At 31.4% G+C, this 20,103-nt stretch overlaps 2 protein-coding genes across 6 annotated transcripts in view; both read right to left on the minus strand.

Annotated features, from left to right (window-relative positions):
- Positions 1 to 4,832: 4,832 nt before the first annotated feature.
- Positions 4,833 to 5,664, minus strand: LOC125849099 (RING-H2 finger protein ATL80-like). The gene has a single exon (XM_049529116.1). It carries the CDS (start codon positions 5,584 to 5,586, stop codon positions 5,005 to 5,007), a length of 582 nt encoding a protein of 193 aa, XP_049385073.1. The 5' UTR covers positions 5,587 to 5,664; the 3' UTR covers positions 4,833 to 5,004.
- A 4,413-nt stretch (positions 5,665 to 10,077) lies between these two features.
- The window catches only part of LOC125849096 (MLO-like protein 10), a 30,915-nt gene continuing 20,889 nt past the window's right edge, over positions 10,078 to 20,103 (minus strand). The window contains exons 2-16 of one of the 5 annotated variants that reach the window (XM_049529111.1): positions 16,158 to 16,279; positions 14,663 to 14,720; positions 14,374 to 14,576; positions 12,998 to 13,114; positions 12,547 to 12,607; positions 12,347 to 12,435; positions 12,182 to 12,256; positions 12,018 to 12,106; positions 11,846 to 11,895; positions 11,691 to 11,731; positions 11,444 to 11,617; positions 11,210 to 11,245; positions 11,026 to 11,093; positions 10,857 to 10,917; positions 10,078 to 10,671 (exon numbers count right to left, since the gene is read on the minus strand). In XM_049529111.1, the coding sequence (XP_049385068.1) occupies positions 10,264 to 10,671; positions 10,857 to 10,917; positions 11,026 to 11,093; positions 11,210 to 11,245; positions 11,444 to 11,617; positions 11,691 to 11,731; positions 11,846 to 11,895; positions 12,018 to 12,106; positions 12,182 to 12,256; positions 12,347 to 12,435; positions 12,547 to 12,607; positions 12,998 to 13,114; positions 14,374 to 14,576; positions 14,663 to 14,720; positions 16,158 to 16,279 (1,652 nt within the window). In that variant the 3' untranslated portion in view covers positions 10,078 to 10,263. Of the gene's footprint in view, positions 10,672 to 10,856; positions 10,918 to 11,025; positions 11,094 to 11,209; positions 11,246 to 11,443; positions 11,618 to 11,690; positions 11,732 to 11,845; positions 11,896 to 12,017; positions 12,107 to 12,181; positions 12,257 to 12,346; positions 12,436 to 12,546; positions 12,608 to 12,997; positions 13,115 to 14,373; positions 14,577 to 14,662; positions 14,721 to 16,157; positions 16,315 to 20,103 lie in introns of all 5 variants that reach the window. The other 4 variants (XM_049529112.1, XM_049529113.1, XM_049529110.1 and 1 more) reach the window with 4 other exon arrangements.

The following is a 20,103-nucleotide window of genomic DNA, read 5'->3' on the forward strand; positions in this document are numbered from 1 at the left end:
TATTAGTTTAATCTAAATTTAGCAGATAATCATAGTTAAATAATATGTAATCATGATTTTTTATGTGGAAAGATTGAAGTTTATCTTTTTCAGTTTTCCTTGTCATGAAAACAGATATTTGCAGCCCCTTTTATTAGATAAAATAAGGTTTAGATATTTTCTTGATTTACCTAATTATCTACTAATCCTACCTGTCCTGTTATTTTTTTATTTTTTATTTCCCGAAAAAAGTGATGGTCCAAACTAAGCAAATTCCGGCATTTTAGCCTTGATGGAGATTTATACGCAAGGGGTCTTCGATTTTGGTTTTTTAGTTTGTTCGCATCACCTTAATGCCCTCACTTGAGTTACAAGCTTGTGGCACCTGTCCTGTTAGGATTGGACATTTGGTGATTTGAAAAGTTTGGTTTGATTTTTCAAGTTTTGGTTAGGTAAAAATAAAATTTAAAATTGAATTGAAATTAGTTTGGTTTGATTTGTTTCGATTCGATTTGAAATTTTTTTTAGTACTAACACTTTTTTACGGAAAAATATTCTCATTTGATGCTCATATTTGATTTTTATAAAATTATTTAATTTGATATAAACATTATATATAAATGGGAAAAAGGATAAATATCCCCCGAACTATCGTAAATGGTATACAAATATTCTCCATCAAATTTTTGGGACATTGGTGTCCCTGACGTCCAAAAACTAGAACATATATGTCCTTCACTAANTAAAAATAAAATTTAAAATTGAATTGAAATTAGTTTGGTTTGATTTATTTCGATTCAATTTGAATATTTTCGTAGTAATAACTCTTTTTACGGAAAAATATTCTCATTTGATGCTTATATTTGAGTAATTTACATTCTTGATTTGATTTTTATAAAATTATTTAATTTGATATAAACATTATATATAAATGGGAAAAAGGACAAATATATCTCCAAACTATCGTAAATGGTATACAGATATCCTCTGTCATACTTTTGGGACATTGGTGTCCCTGCCGTCCAAAAATTAGAGCATATATGCCCTTCACTCTAACGGAAGACTAAATACATACACGTGGCACAATCTTATTCGTCGATCCGATATTTAATAAATGTCGGGTCGGTGGATAAGATTATGACACGTCTATGTCCGTTAGTATAAATGGTATATATACTCTAGTTTTTGGACGGCAGGGGTACCAATGTCCAAAAAGTATAACGGATGGTATCTACATACCATTTACGATAGTTCGGAGGTATATTTGTCCCTTTTCCCCTATATAAATTACTCCTTTTGTTCTAATTTATATGATCACTTTCTCTTTTAGTCCATCCAAAAAAGAATGATACATTTCTACATTAAGTAATAATTTAACTTTAAAATGCACATTTTATCATGAGGAAAATTATTTGTAGTCACACAATATATTCCTCATTTTGGATTAGAAATTTCAAAAGTTTTTTTTAAACTTTATGTCAAGTCAAATTAATTCATATAAAATGAGACGAAGTAAGTAATAGATATTTACCTCTCCTTTGCCTACACAAGTTGATGGGAGTTGGGGACTGAGTATTCACCTTCCATTTGTTTTTAACCAAATGATTAGGGGTTTTGGTTATAGTGGTGGATTTTTAAATTTTTATCTCTATCCATTTTTTTAGTAATAATGGGTTATGTAACTTTTTGCCAGCATTGACTCAACAAGTTTGCTCCCTCAATGTCACCATCAAATCAGATAATACGGTGTAACGGATAAGACTGTTATTTAGAGGTTTATATTTTGAGTTTTGAGTATGAAAAAAATTACTGATAGAAAACATTTTCCTCGAATAGATTCTAGGTAGCACATATTTAAATTAGTCAAACTTTAATATTAATATCGGACTCCAAATAAAAAACAAAAAAAAAGTTAGCTTCCTGTGTTGAAGCATCTATTGTAGGCCGCTAAAGTTGGAAGGTACATAACATTGCATGAATGAACTTAAAATAAATAATGCGCACTACTTTTCTTTTAAAGCTTTTTCCTCTCTTTGTTTTTATCTTTAATCCCCATTCACACTCATCTCCAAAATAAATTGAGGTACGCTTCCAACAAAATTTTCTTTTATATTCAGATCTCGAATTTTGAGATCTACGATTAAGGGTGGCATATTTTTGTCACTGCAAGACAATCTATATTAGTGTAATAAATAATATTTAATATGTCTTAAATAAACACATATATGTCGATAATTAAACATTATGATTTATGTTGATCAAATTTTTTAAAAAAGACTTATTTACTTTTTGATATTATTGTTTATTTTTTAAAAAATAAATAAATTATGTAACTATGTGATTATCACTTGTATTGAAACAACCTACTTTAGTTGTTCGTTTTGAATTTAGATTTGCATAACTTTAAAATACATAGCTAAAATATAACATTTGTTTTATTATATATTCAACATTTCTCTTGTATTTTATGGAATCGCCTAGAGTGTTACATGTATGCAATCAAACATGATGTTAGAAATTGCACAACAATCATGTTAGGTTCATGTCATGGAGCGAACTATTCATTTTGTTGTGTTGCTCCAATCTAAGAAGGACATTTGAAAGAAGCATTAGTAGTAATAATTACACAATTTTGTCCAAACACACTCTAAAAGTCTAGTGTTTTGATACTATTTTATTTTAATACGAGCGGTAAAATTAGCTCATGAAAATATAATATGTTTTAAATTTGATTGAGTTAATAATACACTCGTTTATTAGCACAACTAACTCATCAAAAATCAGGTTGATATGCAACTCAAACTGACTCATAAGAAATTTTGTTAAAATATTTTCAAAAAAATAAAATAATTTTATTTGATATGTTACAGATTATAAAAGAACAACAAAAACAATTGAAACTTAGTAAGAATTAAACGAATTGAGTTACGAATCACATTTTAGCTCAATTTATTTCAATCCATATAACTTATTCTGAATGAATCAATATAAGCTACTTAGTGCTCATTCATTAACTCAATTTATTTTGATCGATCGACTTGACACGTCGTCAAATTGTAGCTAGGCATTAATTTGACTATCGTGGCACATTATAATACCTATTAAGTGGCGATGCTTTTATTTTCGGCCAACATTAGCCAAACCTTTCTAAGAAAAGAACGGTAGTTATTAGTCAAAGGTACTTAACATATATATTTGTACGCCAAAACTACTAATTTAAGTATAAATCTATTCTTAAAAGGCACTTAGGTTAATATTCATCTCCCCTTTTCCATCACTTATTAATTTCTTTTACAATATTTTTTTTTTGTAAAAGAGATCTTTAGTTTTTTTCTTTAAGTGTTTTTGTGGCTATAGAATCACAAGTTGGGAACAATAAAGAAATGTTAATTTGCGTCCACTCTTCGTATCTATCTATCTAAGCTTTATTAGTATTTATTATTACTTTTCTCTTTTGGAGATGTTCCTCCTTTTGATGAGGAAATTGGAAATTGCTTTCAAGGTATTGTTGCATGGATGATATCATATGCAAATCCAAATCCAAGATCTTTGAGTCAATATATATATGATTTTGACGTAGAATGAGTGTAATCTTATTTAGTATAAACTTTTTTTTATTACTATTATATTGTATACTTATAGATAATTCGAAACTTCAAATCAAAGTGTTGTTACATTATTTATAATTCGAGACTTCAAATCAAAGTGTTTTTACATTATTTATAAAAGATTTTTTCTTCTTAAATTCAATGCTCAGTCAAAGTATAGAAAGAGTGACTTGTTTTCCTGTCTGGGCCCTAAGTGCAACATCCGGATAATATATGGTTGTTTAATTAGTTGTAAAAGGAAGTGTGAAGTCTGTTTTTATAGTTTGGTCCTCCTTTTTATTTTTGCTACCACAACTTGCCCAAAAAGTATCTTTTGATCTATAATTGTACTAGAATTCATTTGTGAACAATAAAGAAATAATGGACTAGTCAAGTCGTCAACCACTACAATTTCAACATCCCAACATCTCTTTTGTTCAAGTTAAAAGTTGATAAGAGGAGGATCAAAAGTGAGTTCAACACTTCACCTGATCCATTGTTTTTAACTCAAATTATGTACTAAGATCAAGAGTATTATTATTGAGCAATTTTGATTCTTTAAGTTATTAAAAGTGAGCAATTTTTATCTCCATTTTGACAAACTCTTGGGGTGGAAAACAAAACATTCTATGCTAAACTTAACTCAAAGTACAGGGACCATTTTGTCATTTTCTTTTCTCTTATAATAACACTACCATATCCACATTCAAGTGATTCAACTAGAGGCTACAATTTAGCAAGGCTCAATATTAAAATTAACTAATACTATGCTTTTGAAGTCTCTACTATTTTAAATTATATAACATCGTTCAAATTTTGAAGGTAAATTTCTTAATTTTGATGGTAAATTCAGAAATATAATTACTTGAGACAAAAATTTAAGAATGCCCTCCAATTGAGACTACTTGTCAATTTGGCCTACCAAAGTCAGAATTACATTACTAATTGGCCTTCTCCCCCAACAAGAAAGAAGCCAACACAGCGTATCGTTTCACGTTTGTCATCTTCTACTCATTCACATCACAACCACGTTGCTTCATTTTTGTTCTCTTCCTCTATAGTTAGCTACTTGACAAAGTCATAATCAAACAAATTGAAACGAAGAGAATATTTCGTATTTTACTACTTTGTGAGTTCTAGAATGAAACTTCGACGTAATTGCTTAAGTTGTTGTTAAGGCTACCTATAATTGACCGTTGAGTCACCTGACTGAGCTTAGTACATCAGACTATCTTTCAAAGAAAATTTACACAGATCATTTCAAAGATGTAACTTCCCTAGATGAGTACCCCTAACCTGCATCAACACAGTAACTGATATGTTACCACAGGTAAAACTGCACTGATAGCGTAAATTACCTTTCTCGTTTACAGTGTCAGCGTATATAACTTAAAAGGCCTAACATAAAAAAGCTAACTTCCTTTTTTTTTTTGTTACTTTAGACCAAGAAATTATTTGAGCTAATAGATGTACCACATGAACTAGACTCGGCCGGAGTTGTAACCGTAGCTCCGTCGGATTTACAGGAAACTGCCGGGAACTCACCGCACTTCCGGCACCGAGAAACGACGAGAATTTGACGACAAGAAGGACATGAAGAGTGTGAACCCAGCCAAGTATCAATACACTGAAGATGGAAACTATGTCCACACTGCGGCAGCACACGGATCTCATCTCCGACGGCGTACTCCGCCAGACAAATCGCACACTCCGCCGTGAACGCCGCACCATTCGCCGTACTGCTTGGATCGTAGGTGAATTTAGGCAACGATTGCAACACTTTTTTCTTCAATCCTTTATTCGCCGACTGTTGACTACCACCGCTTCCGCCGGCTCCGATTCCTCGCCGGAGCCACGCACATCTCGCGACGGCGATGAGACCAACTACACAAATCAGCGCACAGAGCAACGCAGCTAGTATTACAACGAAATCAGACTCCACTGTCACCATCGACGGTGGCTCCGCCGCCGGCGTTGAAGAAGAGCTGGTGCTTAGCAGAAATCTAGCTGGACGAGTCATAATTAAAAATCAAATCGAACAATATAGAAGAAAGGGGACAATGGTGTGGTTGAAATGTCGGTAAGTGATGTGAAATTTATTTGAAACTCTCTAGACATATATATACATATATAGAGAGATATAAAATCTTTTTTTTTGGGTCCACAAGGTAATCCGCACCCGGTAAATTTCGCTTCAGTATAATAATATCTACAAATAACACAAAAATTTAAAATTGCATTAGATAAACCTCATGCGATCATCTTTGAATCTTAACCCTCTATTTGAAAGATCATCTGCTTAGCTAACTCGATGATTCGTGTGCATTGAACGGAAGGTATTGAAGGTAACTCATGTGGTGTACAGTACATATAATTGTAGAGGTCCCTACTATTCTTATTTCTCAAGTACAAAATTTAATTAAATATTGTACAAAACTGTCATAAGCAGCCACGTTTCATTTTGTTTAAATTTAAATGATAAAGAAGAAAATAATTAGCGGTTTAGAATAATGATGTGGGGTTAAATTTTGATTAGCATCTTTTTGATGTTAGACTACAAGTCAAATTTCAGTAGATACAACAACAAATCTGTACGTGATTTTTTTTGATTTGTCTGTTTGCCCAACTATCGCAATCAATTTATTTTACGTATTGTTTAATTAAAGAAATCCAATTTTTTTTTCTAAAAAATAGCAATTCGTATTTAATTAAATTAATTGAAAAGTCAATTTGTTAATACTACTATAGTATGTATTTGACAAATATTTTACTTTTATTTAAAATATTTATATTTAATGAAATAATTGAAATATGTAAATTAATATAAGAAACAAAGACATGTGAAGTTACCTGAATTTGTTTGTATTGAAGGAAGACAAAAAATGAAATAAACTGAGGGCGACCATAGAAAACCACCCCATTGCTATTACACTTGTGTTCACAGAAATACTCTTCGTTTACTTTTACTTGTCACTTAATTTTAAAATATATTTTTACTTTTTACTTATTATTTTTAATATATTAAGAAAAGATAATTATTTTTTCTCATGTTATAGTATTGCATACTATTCTCCATATCATTTTTCAAAACTCAATACTAAACATTAATTAGTAGGGATAGTATGATAAAATACTTATATTAATAATTGTTTTTTTAATATGTCAAGTCAAACAGTGACAATAAAAATGAACTTTGAGAGTAAAAAGGAACAAACTTCCAAATATTTTTGCTCTTTGGATTCCAAACTAGTCTCCATCTTCATTTTGATTTTAATGTAGAATAGTTTAATTTGTGTTTGAATATCATTTGGGATGAATTTATTATTCCACGTATTTATTTTCTCAATTTTATATAAATTTAAATATTTATTTATATACACTCAAAATTAAAGAACATACTGAAACTAAGTTAAATAATTATTACTAATCAAGTTTTCATTTATTCATTTAACTTAGAATTATCGATTTTCTTTATACACCCTACTTTTTTTAAAAACTGTAATAGTAGAGTTATGGAGTGGCGATTAAGGATGCTAAAGTGAAATATTACTTTATGTGAAAGACAAAGTAACATTAAAAAGTTTTGAGGATTAGATGGGCAACATGTTCGTTGTACATTTTTTTTATAAAGTCTATTATTATCCAACAACAAGTGGCATGTCCGTACTTTATGCCTATAATTAATTATAAATTTTTGTTTCGTCTACAATTATTTAAGGCCAAACACATATACAACCCCTTTAACTTGTCCACATTTTTCATTTTGACACTTTATCTTAGCCTTGTTCCATTTTAACCCTTGAACTCCATTTTTTATATTCCATTTTAACACGAAATGCTATTTTTATGATTTATTTATTTTTATAAATATTCTTCAATTGTAACTTCTTATTTTAAATCGACATGTGTCATTTAATTTTAGTTAAAAAATTAAAAAATAACAAAAAATAATTCTTTTTAAAAAATAATAATTTCTATTTAAGAGTGTATGTATTTTTGTGTGAAAAATAACCGACGAAATTGTGTTGGTTTTCTTTCTTTAAAATTAGTGACAACCTAACAAAGTCAGTCGAGTTTTAACATTGTTTAGTAGTGTTATTAGCAATGAACAAGAGTCTTTTTTTAATAGTGTTATTAACTAAGTCAGTCGAGTCTTTTTGAAGATAGGTTTTTTTATTCGTATTGATTTAATTAAAAATTAAAAGTGAGTATTTGCGTTAAATTTAGATAGCCTAGATGATAAGAAAAAATAAATAAGTAGTGTTATTTAATTTGATTGAATGTTTAAGAAAGAAAATCAAAGAACTTTCGTTAATTTATTTTCATGCAAAAATACAGAGAAATATAAAAAAATAATATTATTGTTTGAAAATTTTTATGTTCGTTCGCGAATGTTTAATATTTTTAATTAACAGGCACACATCTATTTTTTTAAAATAAGAAATTGAAATTGAAGAACATAAATAAAAACAAATCATAAAAATTAGTATAAGTGTTTAAATGGTACAGAAACAATAGAGTTTAAGGGTTAAAATGGAACAAGGCTAAGTTGGAGTGCCAAAATGAAAAATGAGGGCAAGTTTGAGGGGCTGTATATGTGTTTGGCCATTATTTAAAGTTGGATTAGACAACTTATGTATGATTATGTTAGCCATAATTTTTTTAATCTTAAACTAGAGCGAGAACAACCATTAATTTAAAAAGAAAAGATTCTCCTCTTTCTTGGTCCTTTTTTCTTCTATTTGTAGTTCGATATCTTTATTAGATTCGGATTAAATTTAAATAGCACATAATAGGGACCTATTTTAAGAGCAATACTCTATCAAGGTTTTAATTTTTTATTTTCACAACTTGAATTTGAGATATTTAATTAAGAATGAAGCGACTCAATAATTCTATCGCAACCGATGTTGGTCCTTTTTAAAGGATTCCAAACATGACTTCTTGCCTCCTTTTTTTTTTTAATAAAGTTAGTGAGAAAGAAATGCAAACAGATAATTACTTCAATTTAATATTTGTTAAAGTGGATAAGATTGATTCTCTCTCCATTTCATATTATGTGAATATTTTATAATTTGTTGGGTAATTTTCTTTGAGCTATATATTCTTAATTTTTGAATTATTAATAATTTGACTTGTAATATTTTTATATAACTCTTAATTTATAAATATTGTTTCAAAAGTTTTTTTTAAAAAATATACTTGAGTTCACGTTGAAGAATGATATTTTTCACATTTTTGGATCAAACTATTAATGATAGGAGCATTTTTAGATCAAAATATTATCTGACGACAGTTTTGTTCAATTTCACATAGTTCAAAAATATTTTTGACCGTTTTCGTAAAAAGATTTAGATTTTTTCTTTGATATTTATATAAAGAATGACAACCTGGACAACAATGGTTGTTGCATCTTCTTTGTTTGTATAGCTCATAGGCCATGCCTACTACATGTGAATTGTTTCTTATTTTCTTCAATTTTTTTGTGCAAACCCATTCTGTCCCACTTGTTTTGTTTCTTGTTTTCTTAAAAACATAATTATAGAGGTTTAATGGGCCTGTGGCGGAGCCACCCTTGTCTAAAGTCACTAAAAAATTATATCGCGCAAATAGATAAAAGAAACTTATGTATACATAGATATTATTTGTTGAATCTCATTAGCTTCTTTTCTCGATAGAGAATCAGTGATGAGTCGAACTCTAGTTCAAAATTTAAAAAATTGTACAGAAGGATTAACTCAATCTCGAAAGTTAGTGTAAGTAATTCTCACCTAAAATTATTCACCCTTTCAGTATGTATACCTTAATATTCTCTCTTCTTTATAACAAAAAAGTCCTTCATCCTGATTTGACATAATTTTACTTTTATATTTCCTCCGTTTTAATTTATGTGATACCATTTGATTTGACATAATAAAGTTTAAGAAAAAAAAAAAGACTTTTGAAATTTGTGATCCAAAACAATTAGACATTTGTTTGACTATAAGTCATTTCATTAAAAGGTAAAAAAGAAATTTTAAAATTAAATTTGTTTCTAATTATAGAAAACTGACATTCTTTTTTACATAGACTAAAAAGTTAAGTATATCTAGCTTGAACTGCAATGCAGGTAACAGAATAAAAAAATGGTCCATTCAATTATTGAAGGATTCAATTCCCAATTCCAACTTAAACAAACTCACAACATCATATGAATAAAAAAGACTTTCCATAATTAGAAGAAAAAACACTAAAAGCATTTTTCCCATTCATAAAATTATTTAGTGCTCCATGTGATTTTGCTTCTGTACCATTGCAAAAAAAAGATCAGATGCTTGTCATCCTTTTTTGCAAGTCATGTTATCAACACTACTAAGCTAAAGAGAAAAAAACAAACAAAAACTAGAGGTGGGGAATAGTGGAAAATGATTGATTCAACTCATTTACTTGCTTTTTTCTCCTTGTTGGAAAGGCAAAAGACACTTTTGCATGTGACCTAGGAGATTTTTTTTCCTCCACTTATTAAACTTGGTAACCATCAATAAAAAATTCTTATTAAGGCAAACAATTACACAGTAAAAATATACAAGGAATTCACCTATATGTGCCAAACTGCTTATATGATATACCTAAAAAGTATAAGCACATTGATATGACTTGAGGAAAAAGGAAAAGGTGAAAAAAAAGGTAACAAGATAGTTGGCTACCTACTTCCTTTTCACCTTTGAGGAGCAGGCTTCACAAATGAGAAGTCATCTTCATTCCTAGTAGATTCTCCATTTTGAGGAATATGCACATGAATTTCTGTGTCATCATGATCAATATGTGTAGTTGCTATCTCTGCACGAGTCATCGGTGTTGTTGGATCATTTTCAAGGTCGGATGCTTCTTGATCGCTGTAGCCCTGGAAACGCGATGAGTGACCAGTGGTTTTGTATCGATGAAGACCAGGGCCTGATGGGTGCACAGGTGAGCTCATTGCGGATCTTGGACTTGCATTACCCAGTGTTTGGGTAGGGGACCTGTCACCCCTCGCTCCTGTACGCTTCTTCACAGCCATATGCCACTTCTTTAGTGCCTTGGAGGTTTGCTCATCAAAGATGGATTTTTTCATATGGGATCCCATCTGCAGAAAGGCCAATGCTCTAACTTAACAACAGATCATGCTAAAAAGGCTAGAAATTTCAGTAGTTTATGTAGTGAGCTTACATCGTTCAACAAAGCAATAGCAAATGTCTAAGGTAATATGGCACGAAATAAAACGTAGATACAATTATGCTATTGGTTTGAGAGACGAGTCTATAATAGTACCTGAGTTATAAGGGCATAAAGTGGAAGAGTGATATAACTGCATAGGAATAATACTCCTACCCTGTAATACAATGAAAAATTTGATTTAACAAGAGCAAGCTGGAATCATGAAGCTTAGGAACTAAGATAATGAATATTTTTAAGTGAGTTTCTGTAGCAAGAAACATACCCTATAACAATTTTTGCAATGACCAGCTCAAACGCCTCGTGGAAGCAAGATTTTAGCCCATACTCATACTACAGAAAAAGTAGAATCCTCATCTCTATCATAGTTTTATGGACATTAAACAAAAAGAAAAAGAATATCTTGCAATATCAGAATTTGATCTTGATACAGGGAGAAGAAATATTACCCATATCCACAGAAAATATGTTATCTGGAATGCATTCTGCAAAGTTAGATAAGCGCAAAAAAAGAGAGTTTAGCCAAGGGAATATATAGAGATTAAGCTATGAAAAGCAAACTATTCCGTGCACCATTTTTGTGGTTTTGTTTTATGGAAACTATAGTACTTGCAAAGTTGAACCCAAATGACTGGTTTACTAATAATACTTCATTTAGAATTCTGGAAATTCGAAATGCAAACCTGAAATAAGGCAAAATGGATGAGGTGAAGAACCAGTCGTGGTCGACCAAACCAAAAATATTTGTCTGAGGCTTGTACAAGAGGGATTCCTTGAACTACTGCATGTCTCTCTTTGATGTCAAGGGCCATCCTAGTCAAAACAGCCTGAAGCTTTGTTCCAACAGCTAAAATGATCTGAGAAAATTTCATGAATAAGAATTTCCCCATAAAGTAATTCCGGAAGATGAACAATGGAAAAGAATCTTACAATCAGAGGAACTAAGGATGCCCAGAACAATGCTTGCCACCCTGCAATGGGTCAAATAATTCAGACCATATGAAAACTGTGGTAGATAGTGACTAAAACGGACGGAAGAACTAAACAATTTCCAGAAATGGATCAGACCACAGAACATGACTTACCGCTAACATTCAGAAGCAAGAAAAGCACAAATGATGCCCATAAAACTGGACTGCCGGAAAAAAAAACAAGTAAAAAGCCAATCAGAGAGCAAGGAGATATATGGTCATTAGGCACATGCACCCACATAAATATGCTGAAAAAATTGAGAGAGCAAATAGAACATCTAGCTACCTGACACCGACAACTACCTTGAAGTCATCCTCTAATGACCTCTTGATATACTTTTGGAAGTTAAATTTACTTCCAGGAGCCAGATGAACCTGCACAAGGAGGAACTTTAGTTTCATGGGTAACAAAGAATTAACAAGGCAGAACAAAGCACAAAGAAAACTCACACTGATGAAACCATTGCGCAGAGCCAAGTAGTCTGACTTACTGACAGACTTGAAAAATTGTCTGAAGAAGCATCCCTGCATGAATTAAGTTGCAACAATCAGTCACCTTAGCACTAGTTTGGCCTTGTGCCAAAATTACGAATTCTCATTGTATTAATTTCTCACAATGTAAAAGAAGATCGGGATCCTTGTCCAGAAGCTAGTATGCGCTCGGACAAAAGATGTCTCATGAGTAAGTCTAAATCTTGAAGGATCTGCAAGTCCCAAGTAGAAACAAAGTGACAGAGTCAAAACCAAATGAGCAAACACACACAGGGAGCAAGCAAAAGTCCAAAGTTCTGGCTTTATAGCACGCAAATGTATACCATTTGTAAACTCATAATTATGGGTTGAAGTCTCTTGCTCCCAACCTTTCCAGCCACGAATCTGAAGAATAAGTTTCAGGCATTTAGCAAATGGATTAATACCATAAAGGCATCCTAAAATAGTTATCACTCAAGACAAGTGGTCAGTCCCAGTAACAATTTTGAGCCTTGGTTAGCTGGTCAATTAGAGCTAGGAGTATAACAGCAGCGATTTTAGGGGAAAACAGATCCGATATGAAGCAGAAAGCATATAGCTTTTTGCATCCTTCCATTAATACCACCAGAGTATTGCATCACCATGATAATTGATTGATCTTGTCAGTTAATTGAAAATCTACTAAAAATGCAGTCAATGATAGGATCTACAACTTTCCTGGTTTACCTAAGAAGCAGTATAGATGGCAACTAAAGCATAGTAGAGGAATAACTAAATAAGTATATTATGAATTACCTTAAGTCTTCCCAACCACATGGTAATCGCACTGTATAACACATGAAGGACTGCCAAAAAGAAAATAAGGATGTGTATTTGATGCAGTGCTTCAACAGTAACGAGAGGTACACGTCCCTGTTAGGAATACTTTAGATTAGTTTGATGAAGAAAGGAAATCATGCTGTTAATGCTAATATGAAGTACCGCATAAAAGGTCCAAAATATAGCTGAAAAAGATGGGCAGGAACACAGTGCTAACGGAATGCAAGGATGCTGCATCTGGTAGAACAACAACTTTACCTTCAAATGTTAACTTTACATTAAAATTTTACCTAAAACCTAAGCTGACTTAACAACATTTTGAAGCTCATAGTCTAAGACATTTGAAGCACATACATGGTGCTTTTTTGGTGGAAGCTGTAACTGAGCTATGAAGACACGATTTAGTCATCCACTCTTATTATACCCAGTGCAAATCACACCTGTTCAATTTGATGGTATGAACAGAATTCTTAATTTCTTCCAGAATAAACTCTCCTTAGCTTATCTATATGCAAGATATAGATACTCATACGAATAGCCCAATCATTTCATCATTTAAGTGATTAACATTCAATAATTCAATGGACCATTAAGGTTATTTCAGGAACACAGAACATTTTAAAACCCCTTTTTGATTAATGGTCTCACTAAACCCCTCTCCCAACATCATAGGGAGGTGTTGACGTACTCCTTCATTACAGAAGGCGGAGCAGAACAATCATTTTGGATGGATCTTACATAAATCAGCTAGTTAGCTCAATTCCTTCTTCCTATGTCAGACAGGACAACCTAAGAATAAAACAGTGATGGTAAAAAGCTAAGTGTTTTCTAATCTTCAATTAGNCGGAGCAGAACAATCATTTTGGATGGATCTTACATAAATCAGCTAGTTAGCTCAATTCCTTCTTCCTACGTCAGACAGGACAACCTAAGAATAAATCAGTGATGGTAAAAAGCTAAGTGTTTCCTAATCTTCAATTAGGCTACATGAGTCCATCACTAGGCATATACCTAACAGAATGAAGGTGCTTCGTGTAAAATTTCTTTTGCAGTTCTTTTTTGTGATTACATCATGTTATTTGAAATGTCCATTTATTCAATTGAAGAATCAAAAATCCTAAGCCAGTTTGCAAGAACTTTTAGTAGGTTTGCTCAAAATATCTCATTGTCTAGGTCAATTGATAGAAGCGAAAAAACATTTAGTCTTGTCACCATATCTAATTCAAGATAGGATTAGTAAATTACCAAAAGCACAACTCTCCTAGAGCCATTTTTGCTATCAGCACTCATTAATACAACTAAATACATCAGTGAAGTTTGACCCATATTGTTAAGGGTCATGTACACATTACCTCTTTGCATTTAGGCTCTGCACCTGCCAAAATTCTACGCTCATACCATAAAAGCTTCCTACGGTGTTCCTCCTTTGCAGCATCTTTGTTCTTCGCAGGGCATGGCAGCATTGTATCAGCAACACTTGGGGGGATACAAATTCCAGCAATGTAATATTGACTAAATACAAGGGTTAACGAGATGAAACCGAGAATCATCAACTCTGCAATAATTAGAGGATTCAATCAAAATGGAAACAAGTAGACTCTCAAAAAAAATGATAACAAGAGGAGAAACACGAAATCTTACCGGCCTTAACCTTCTCCAAGGCCTCAAAGAGAGCTTTTTTATGCCTGTCAGTCAACCACTGAGCAAAGATTTCATTGTGTCAATTTTTCATATTTTCTATAGAAGTAGTCATTCAAGGAACCAACAAATGAGATGAGATACTATATCAGCTCAAGCAATCAAAATAAGTTGTGAAATCTAAAAAATATCAGATAACAAACTTCAACATCAGTGTAATATCAGAGCAAACTTGGTTATAAAATGCTGACTAAAAGCCAAAAAGGGAGCAAGTTATTACAATTAAATGAAAGGACGAAAAATGAATCCGAAGTAGATGTTATTGATATTTTCTGCAGTAAAAAGGAATAAGTTCACAAGGCATAACACAAACATTGAACTATTTTTCACTCTTGTCCCTGGTTTATTGGCCAAAATTAAATAAGATGCAGAAAGAAACCTTTATCGTTTTTCATTTTAAGATAAATGCAACAACATCCAATTACAACAATCAGAGGTTATGTTGTCTAAGGAACCAATATGTGTAAAACAACTCAAAGGTGCACAAATAAACCAACCAAGTGAGAAAACGGTAGTTCCTTCTTTCTGGATATGCAACAGAGGAAGCAATAGTACTAAAGCAAATTATATCGGATACATACATATAAAGACTAAAGCTTTCTTAAAAGCAATAGATTTGAGAGCTAGTATTACACCAGCAGATCAAACAACAGAAACATAATGACTACCGACCCTCTAGACTGGTTTAGCTATATGAATCCTCAATATCAATGCCGCTTCATTTGAATCCACTCACTCCGTTGTTGGATCATATACCTTTTATGACAAATTAGGGATTCACTAATGGCAAACTCGTAAACAAACACGAGCTCAACGCAAATATCCATTGTAAAACTATGATTACCGAGAACTCATATACATATACTCCCACAATTCTCATGCTTTTTTTTTTCCATTGTGCATATTCCTTATAGCCGACAGACAGTGTAATTATCAAGATGAGTGCAAGTAGGCTCGGCCACCGTCATTATATAGAGGACGCAATATTTGGCAACAAGCATCTGAGCAATCAAGAACAGTTTGTAGGTTCTAGAGTTTATAGTTGAAAAAAAAAAACTTGATATCACTTCCAATTTGGCAAGGCAAGACTTCCACAGACAAATGACGTTCCTTTAGGTTACAAAATAAGAAGTCAATTATCAACATAGCTGCAACTTAAAATCCTTGATTTCCAAAACTAGGAAACAAGAAAGAGAGCAACTACAGGTCCCACTATAATAAATGCTCTTGGCTAAGACTTGTCAATAAAGTACAAGAACAATTAAGGGTGAAAAAAATAATTACATAAAGACAACATCTTTTCAGAAAAAAAGAGGATATTTTCAAGAAACATCAACAACAAAATTCAAGAATTATTCTTCCTAAAAGCAAAACAAGAAGGTCAACGAACAGGGTTATTAAAGAAACAAAGAAAGACTAAGTTTTTATGTCACCATACCGTTCCAAGTTTGTGTAATATCTTCTCTAAGGCAATAGAAATGAGGATAATAACTGCACAAACACCAGCCACAGCCCAAGTTGGTGTTTGATCAAGTTGCCTTGATGTACCATCACCCCCACCTGCCATTACTAACCTCAACACAACAAAATTTCAACTTATCTTGAAACACAGAATTTCAGCTTCAGATGTATCAAGAATTTCAAGAAAACAAATGGGTTCTTGTTAAAACACCCAAAAGGCTATCAAGAATCAAGAAATTGCAAAAAAGACATTTTATAGATAGAATTTTATAGAAAACAGAGTTGTAATAAGTAGTATATAAATTATTATAGTGGTGAAAGGGAAGTTTATAGAATTGCTAGTAGTTAGAACCAGCCTTGGTAGGTAGTATCTGACAATCAAGCACACGGAATTTCACAGATAATGTATAGACAAGTTGGAATAATTTCTCACGTCGTTGAGGGAACAATTCATCACAAATAGAACAAGTCTTTATCTTTTATTATTTTTTGTAACGCTAAAACTTAATGAGAGACATCGGATTTTAGCGTGTTTTCTTAAAAGGGTCTTATATTACTTTATTACTAAATGGATAAGCTCACTCAAATATATATATCCAACTTTGATAAAAGATTCATTTATGTACTGATGCTATTATTTTTTGAGTTATTGTTCTTTCTAATTTTATTTTATTTTGGTTTCTCAATTTCCACCTGATGTCCGCCTGACTGAATCCGAATTTGCATCGGGAAGTTCCACATGGGGTAAAACGCACCCTAACAAAGGCGATTATGTACCCAAGGGAACTCGAACCCGAGACCTCTTGGTTAAGGATGAAGGAGTACTTGTCACTCCACCACAAACCCTTGATGGTACTGAAATTAGAGTTTTTGTTCTTTCTAAATTTTTATTTATTTTTGTTTCCCACCCGATGTCTGGTACCCACATTGGAGTCCGACTCAATCTTTGCTAAAATTAGCTAACACTTTTCTAAATAGTTATTGGTAGAACTTTTTGCATTTTATTTATTATTTTTATCTTTAATCTTTCAAAATTTTCAAATCAAAATTGTTAAATTTTTTCTATATAATTAAACTAATTGTGTATATTAAGATCATTTATAGTGAATAATTTACTATACAGTCAATATGTTCATTGACCTCAAATTTATATTTTAGATGGCCCTTTTTATATTAGTGTACCTATTATTTTGAAATTCTATATAGGTCTTTGTTGTTGAGGGGTCTAATTAGTCATAAATTGACATGAAATTAAGTACTTCATCTTTTCAACAATACTTATCCACTATTGACTTTACACATTTTTTAAGAAATTATAAATATAAGGGTAATTTTACTATATCACCTTTTGAATATAATAATTATAATGTCTCGTAAAATGTAATAGAGAAATGACTATAATCAATGATACATGTAAATTAGGAACTAAATATAAAATTATACATTAATTTCATAAAATGAACAAGTTAACTGAGAATGTGAGAGCATTTACTACTTCATAGTTGACTTGGCTTGCATTAATTTTAGTTTATTACAGGAAGTGAAGATCTCAACAATTTGTCTCGTGAATGTGAATGTTTAGTTGAAAAAAAATAATCCACTTGGCGATGTCTAATTTATTGCCTAATAGTGACCTCAACGGAGAATTTAATACGTAATCATCGAACCAATACTCGTTTATTAATAAAAATTATTATTTTATTTTATAAACTTTTTATTTTATTTTCAAAAATTGAAAAACAGGTTATAACATATTGGGGATAGTGTAATTTTGTAAGATGATATTTCCTTCTATTTTTAGAACTCGATTTTTGTGGTGATGAAAACGTGTGAATATTAAATGGATATAGTTTACATGGGAGCTGACATACTTTATCAAAATTAAAGTGAGTCCTACTAATTTTTTTCGAAATTAAAGTCTTATATGTTGGCCAAATAAAAAATAATAATTGGCATGGCCAACTTGTAACATGGGAAACTATACTTTTTGTATTCTTATGTAAAAAGCCACCATATATATAAGTTTAAATGGATAAGCTCTTACCCAAACTCTCGTCTAGTCTTTTTTTTTAAAATAAATAATTTGTAGTTAACAAGATTTTTTTGACTAATCCTTGTTGAATATATTAACTACTAATTTTTGCGATTAAGTAATAGAAATTGTTCATCGCTAATTTTTTATTTTTCAATAGTATATTTTTTAATATTTATTCTCCTAAATGAAAAAGGATTTTCTGGTGACACCAAACGTTGAGCTCGATGCTCTCTTTCTTACCTTTAATTATCTGATATTATTTTTTTTTAAATATTGTTAGTGCATGAAAGTTAAACGTAAATAGATATCAAGCAAAGACAATTTTATATGCTTTTGGCTATTTTACTTTAGGCCAATAAGATTGACTATATATAGTCTTAAATTATATATTATATGTTACCAACAAAGATTTTGGTAAAGTGATAAAGACTATTTCACCCTTAATTAGAGGTCTCGAATTTAAATCCTTGATATGGAGGAAATCATGTTGGAAACGCACCCCACAATGAATTTTGTAGTCCGCGATCCAAAAGGAATCTAATGCAAGCTCCGAACACCAGATAAAAAATCAAAACAGGCATATACTTGCCTTTTCACCAAAGTGGAGTTTTGAATTTGATTGAGTAAAGAATAAAGAAGTATTAACAATCATTCGCCTTCTTATTTAGGTATGGCCTATTTTATGAAAGGGCTTTTTAAATTAAATATATAGTCAAATATCAATAACTATTAGTTTATTGTTTTTTTATATATATTATTAGTGGCCATCTAATAATTCTTTTGATTCTTATTCTTCTTACTGACTTTGACTTTGTACGCACCTCACCAGACTGAGAATCTAGTTGAAAATAAAGATTAAAATAATTGTAAGAAAATAAATGAATTAGTTAAAACTATGTGTTTACACTAGACAAAAAAGTCTTTTAATATGAATTGTGGTGCTGTTGAGACTGCTTCATCCTTAATCAGAGTTCTCCAGCCCTAAAAATAGAGAAAATTATATTGGGAGCGCCACCTAAGGCTGGGCACCGGAACGGGTTGTACCGGTACCATTCCGGTCCGTNATTCGCCTTCTTATTTAGGTATGGCCTATTTTATGAAAGGGCTTTTTAAATTAAATATGTAGTCAAATATCAATAACTATTAGTTTATTGTTTTTTTATATATATTATTAGTAGCCATCTAATAATTCTTTTGATTCTTATTCTTCTTGCTGACTTTGACTTGGTACGCACCTCACCAGACTGAGAATCTAGTTGCTAATTTATTTACTATTAAGGGAAAAAAAGATTAAAAAAAAATAATTGTAAGAAAATAAATGAATTAATTAAAACTATGTGTTTACACTAGACAAAAAAGTCTTTTACTATGAATTGTGGTGCAGTGTTGAGACTGCTTCATCCTTAATCGGAGTTCTCCAGCCCTAAAAATAGAGAAAATTATATTGGAAGCGCCACCCCTAGCCTTGATCCAAATTTAGTCAGAACTCCAATATGAGATTTGAATATCGGGTGGAAAACGAAACAAAAAAAAGAGTCTTAAGGGATTATATCAACCGTCCATCCGGTGAACCAGTCAATAAGATGATTGGCTGGATCTCTTAAAACAGATATATTATTTTTCATTAGTTCGTTTTATAATAATGACTTTATCACGCTTAATTATTTTAACACTAATCAAATATTGTTATATAATTTGAAACGAAACGAATATATGAAAACACGGTATGATTGGAGTAGTTAATATAGTGATCCATGCATGAGCAAAGAAATTTGTAAGATACTTTGCTTTGTTTAGTTGAATAAAAAACAAGTCTTGTTCTATTATCCATTTTATAATATAATGCATGGTAACATCGACAACTTTTTATCAAGCCATTGTATTTTAC

This window comes from Solanum stenotomum, chromosome 12 (genome assembly GCF_019186545.1).
Source record: "Solanum stenotomum isolate F172 chromosome 12, ASM1918654v1, whole genome shotgun sequence".
NCBI lineage: Eukaryota > Viridiplantae > Streptophyta > Magnoliopsida > Solanales > Solanaceae > Solanum > Solanum stenotomum.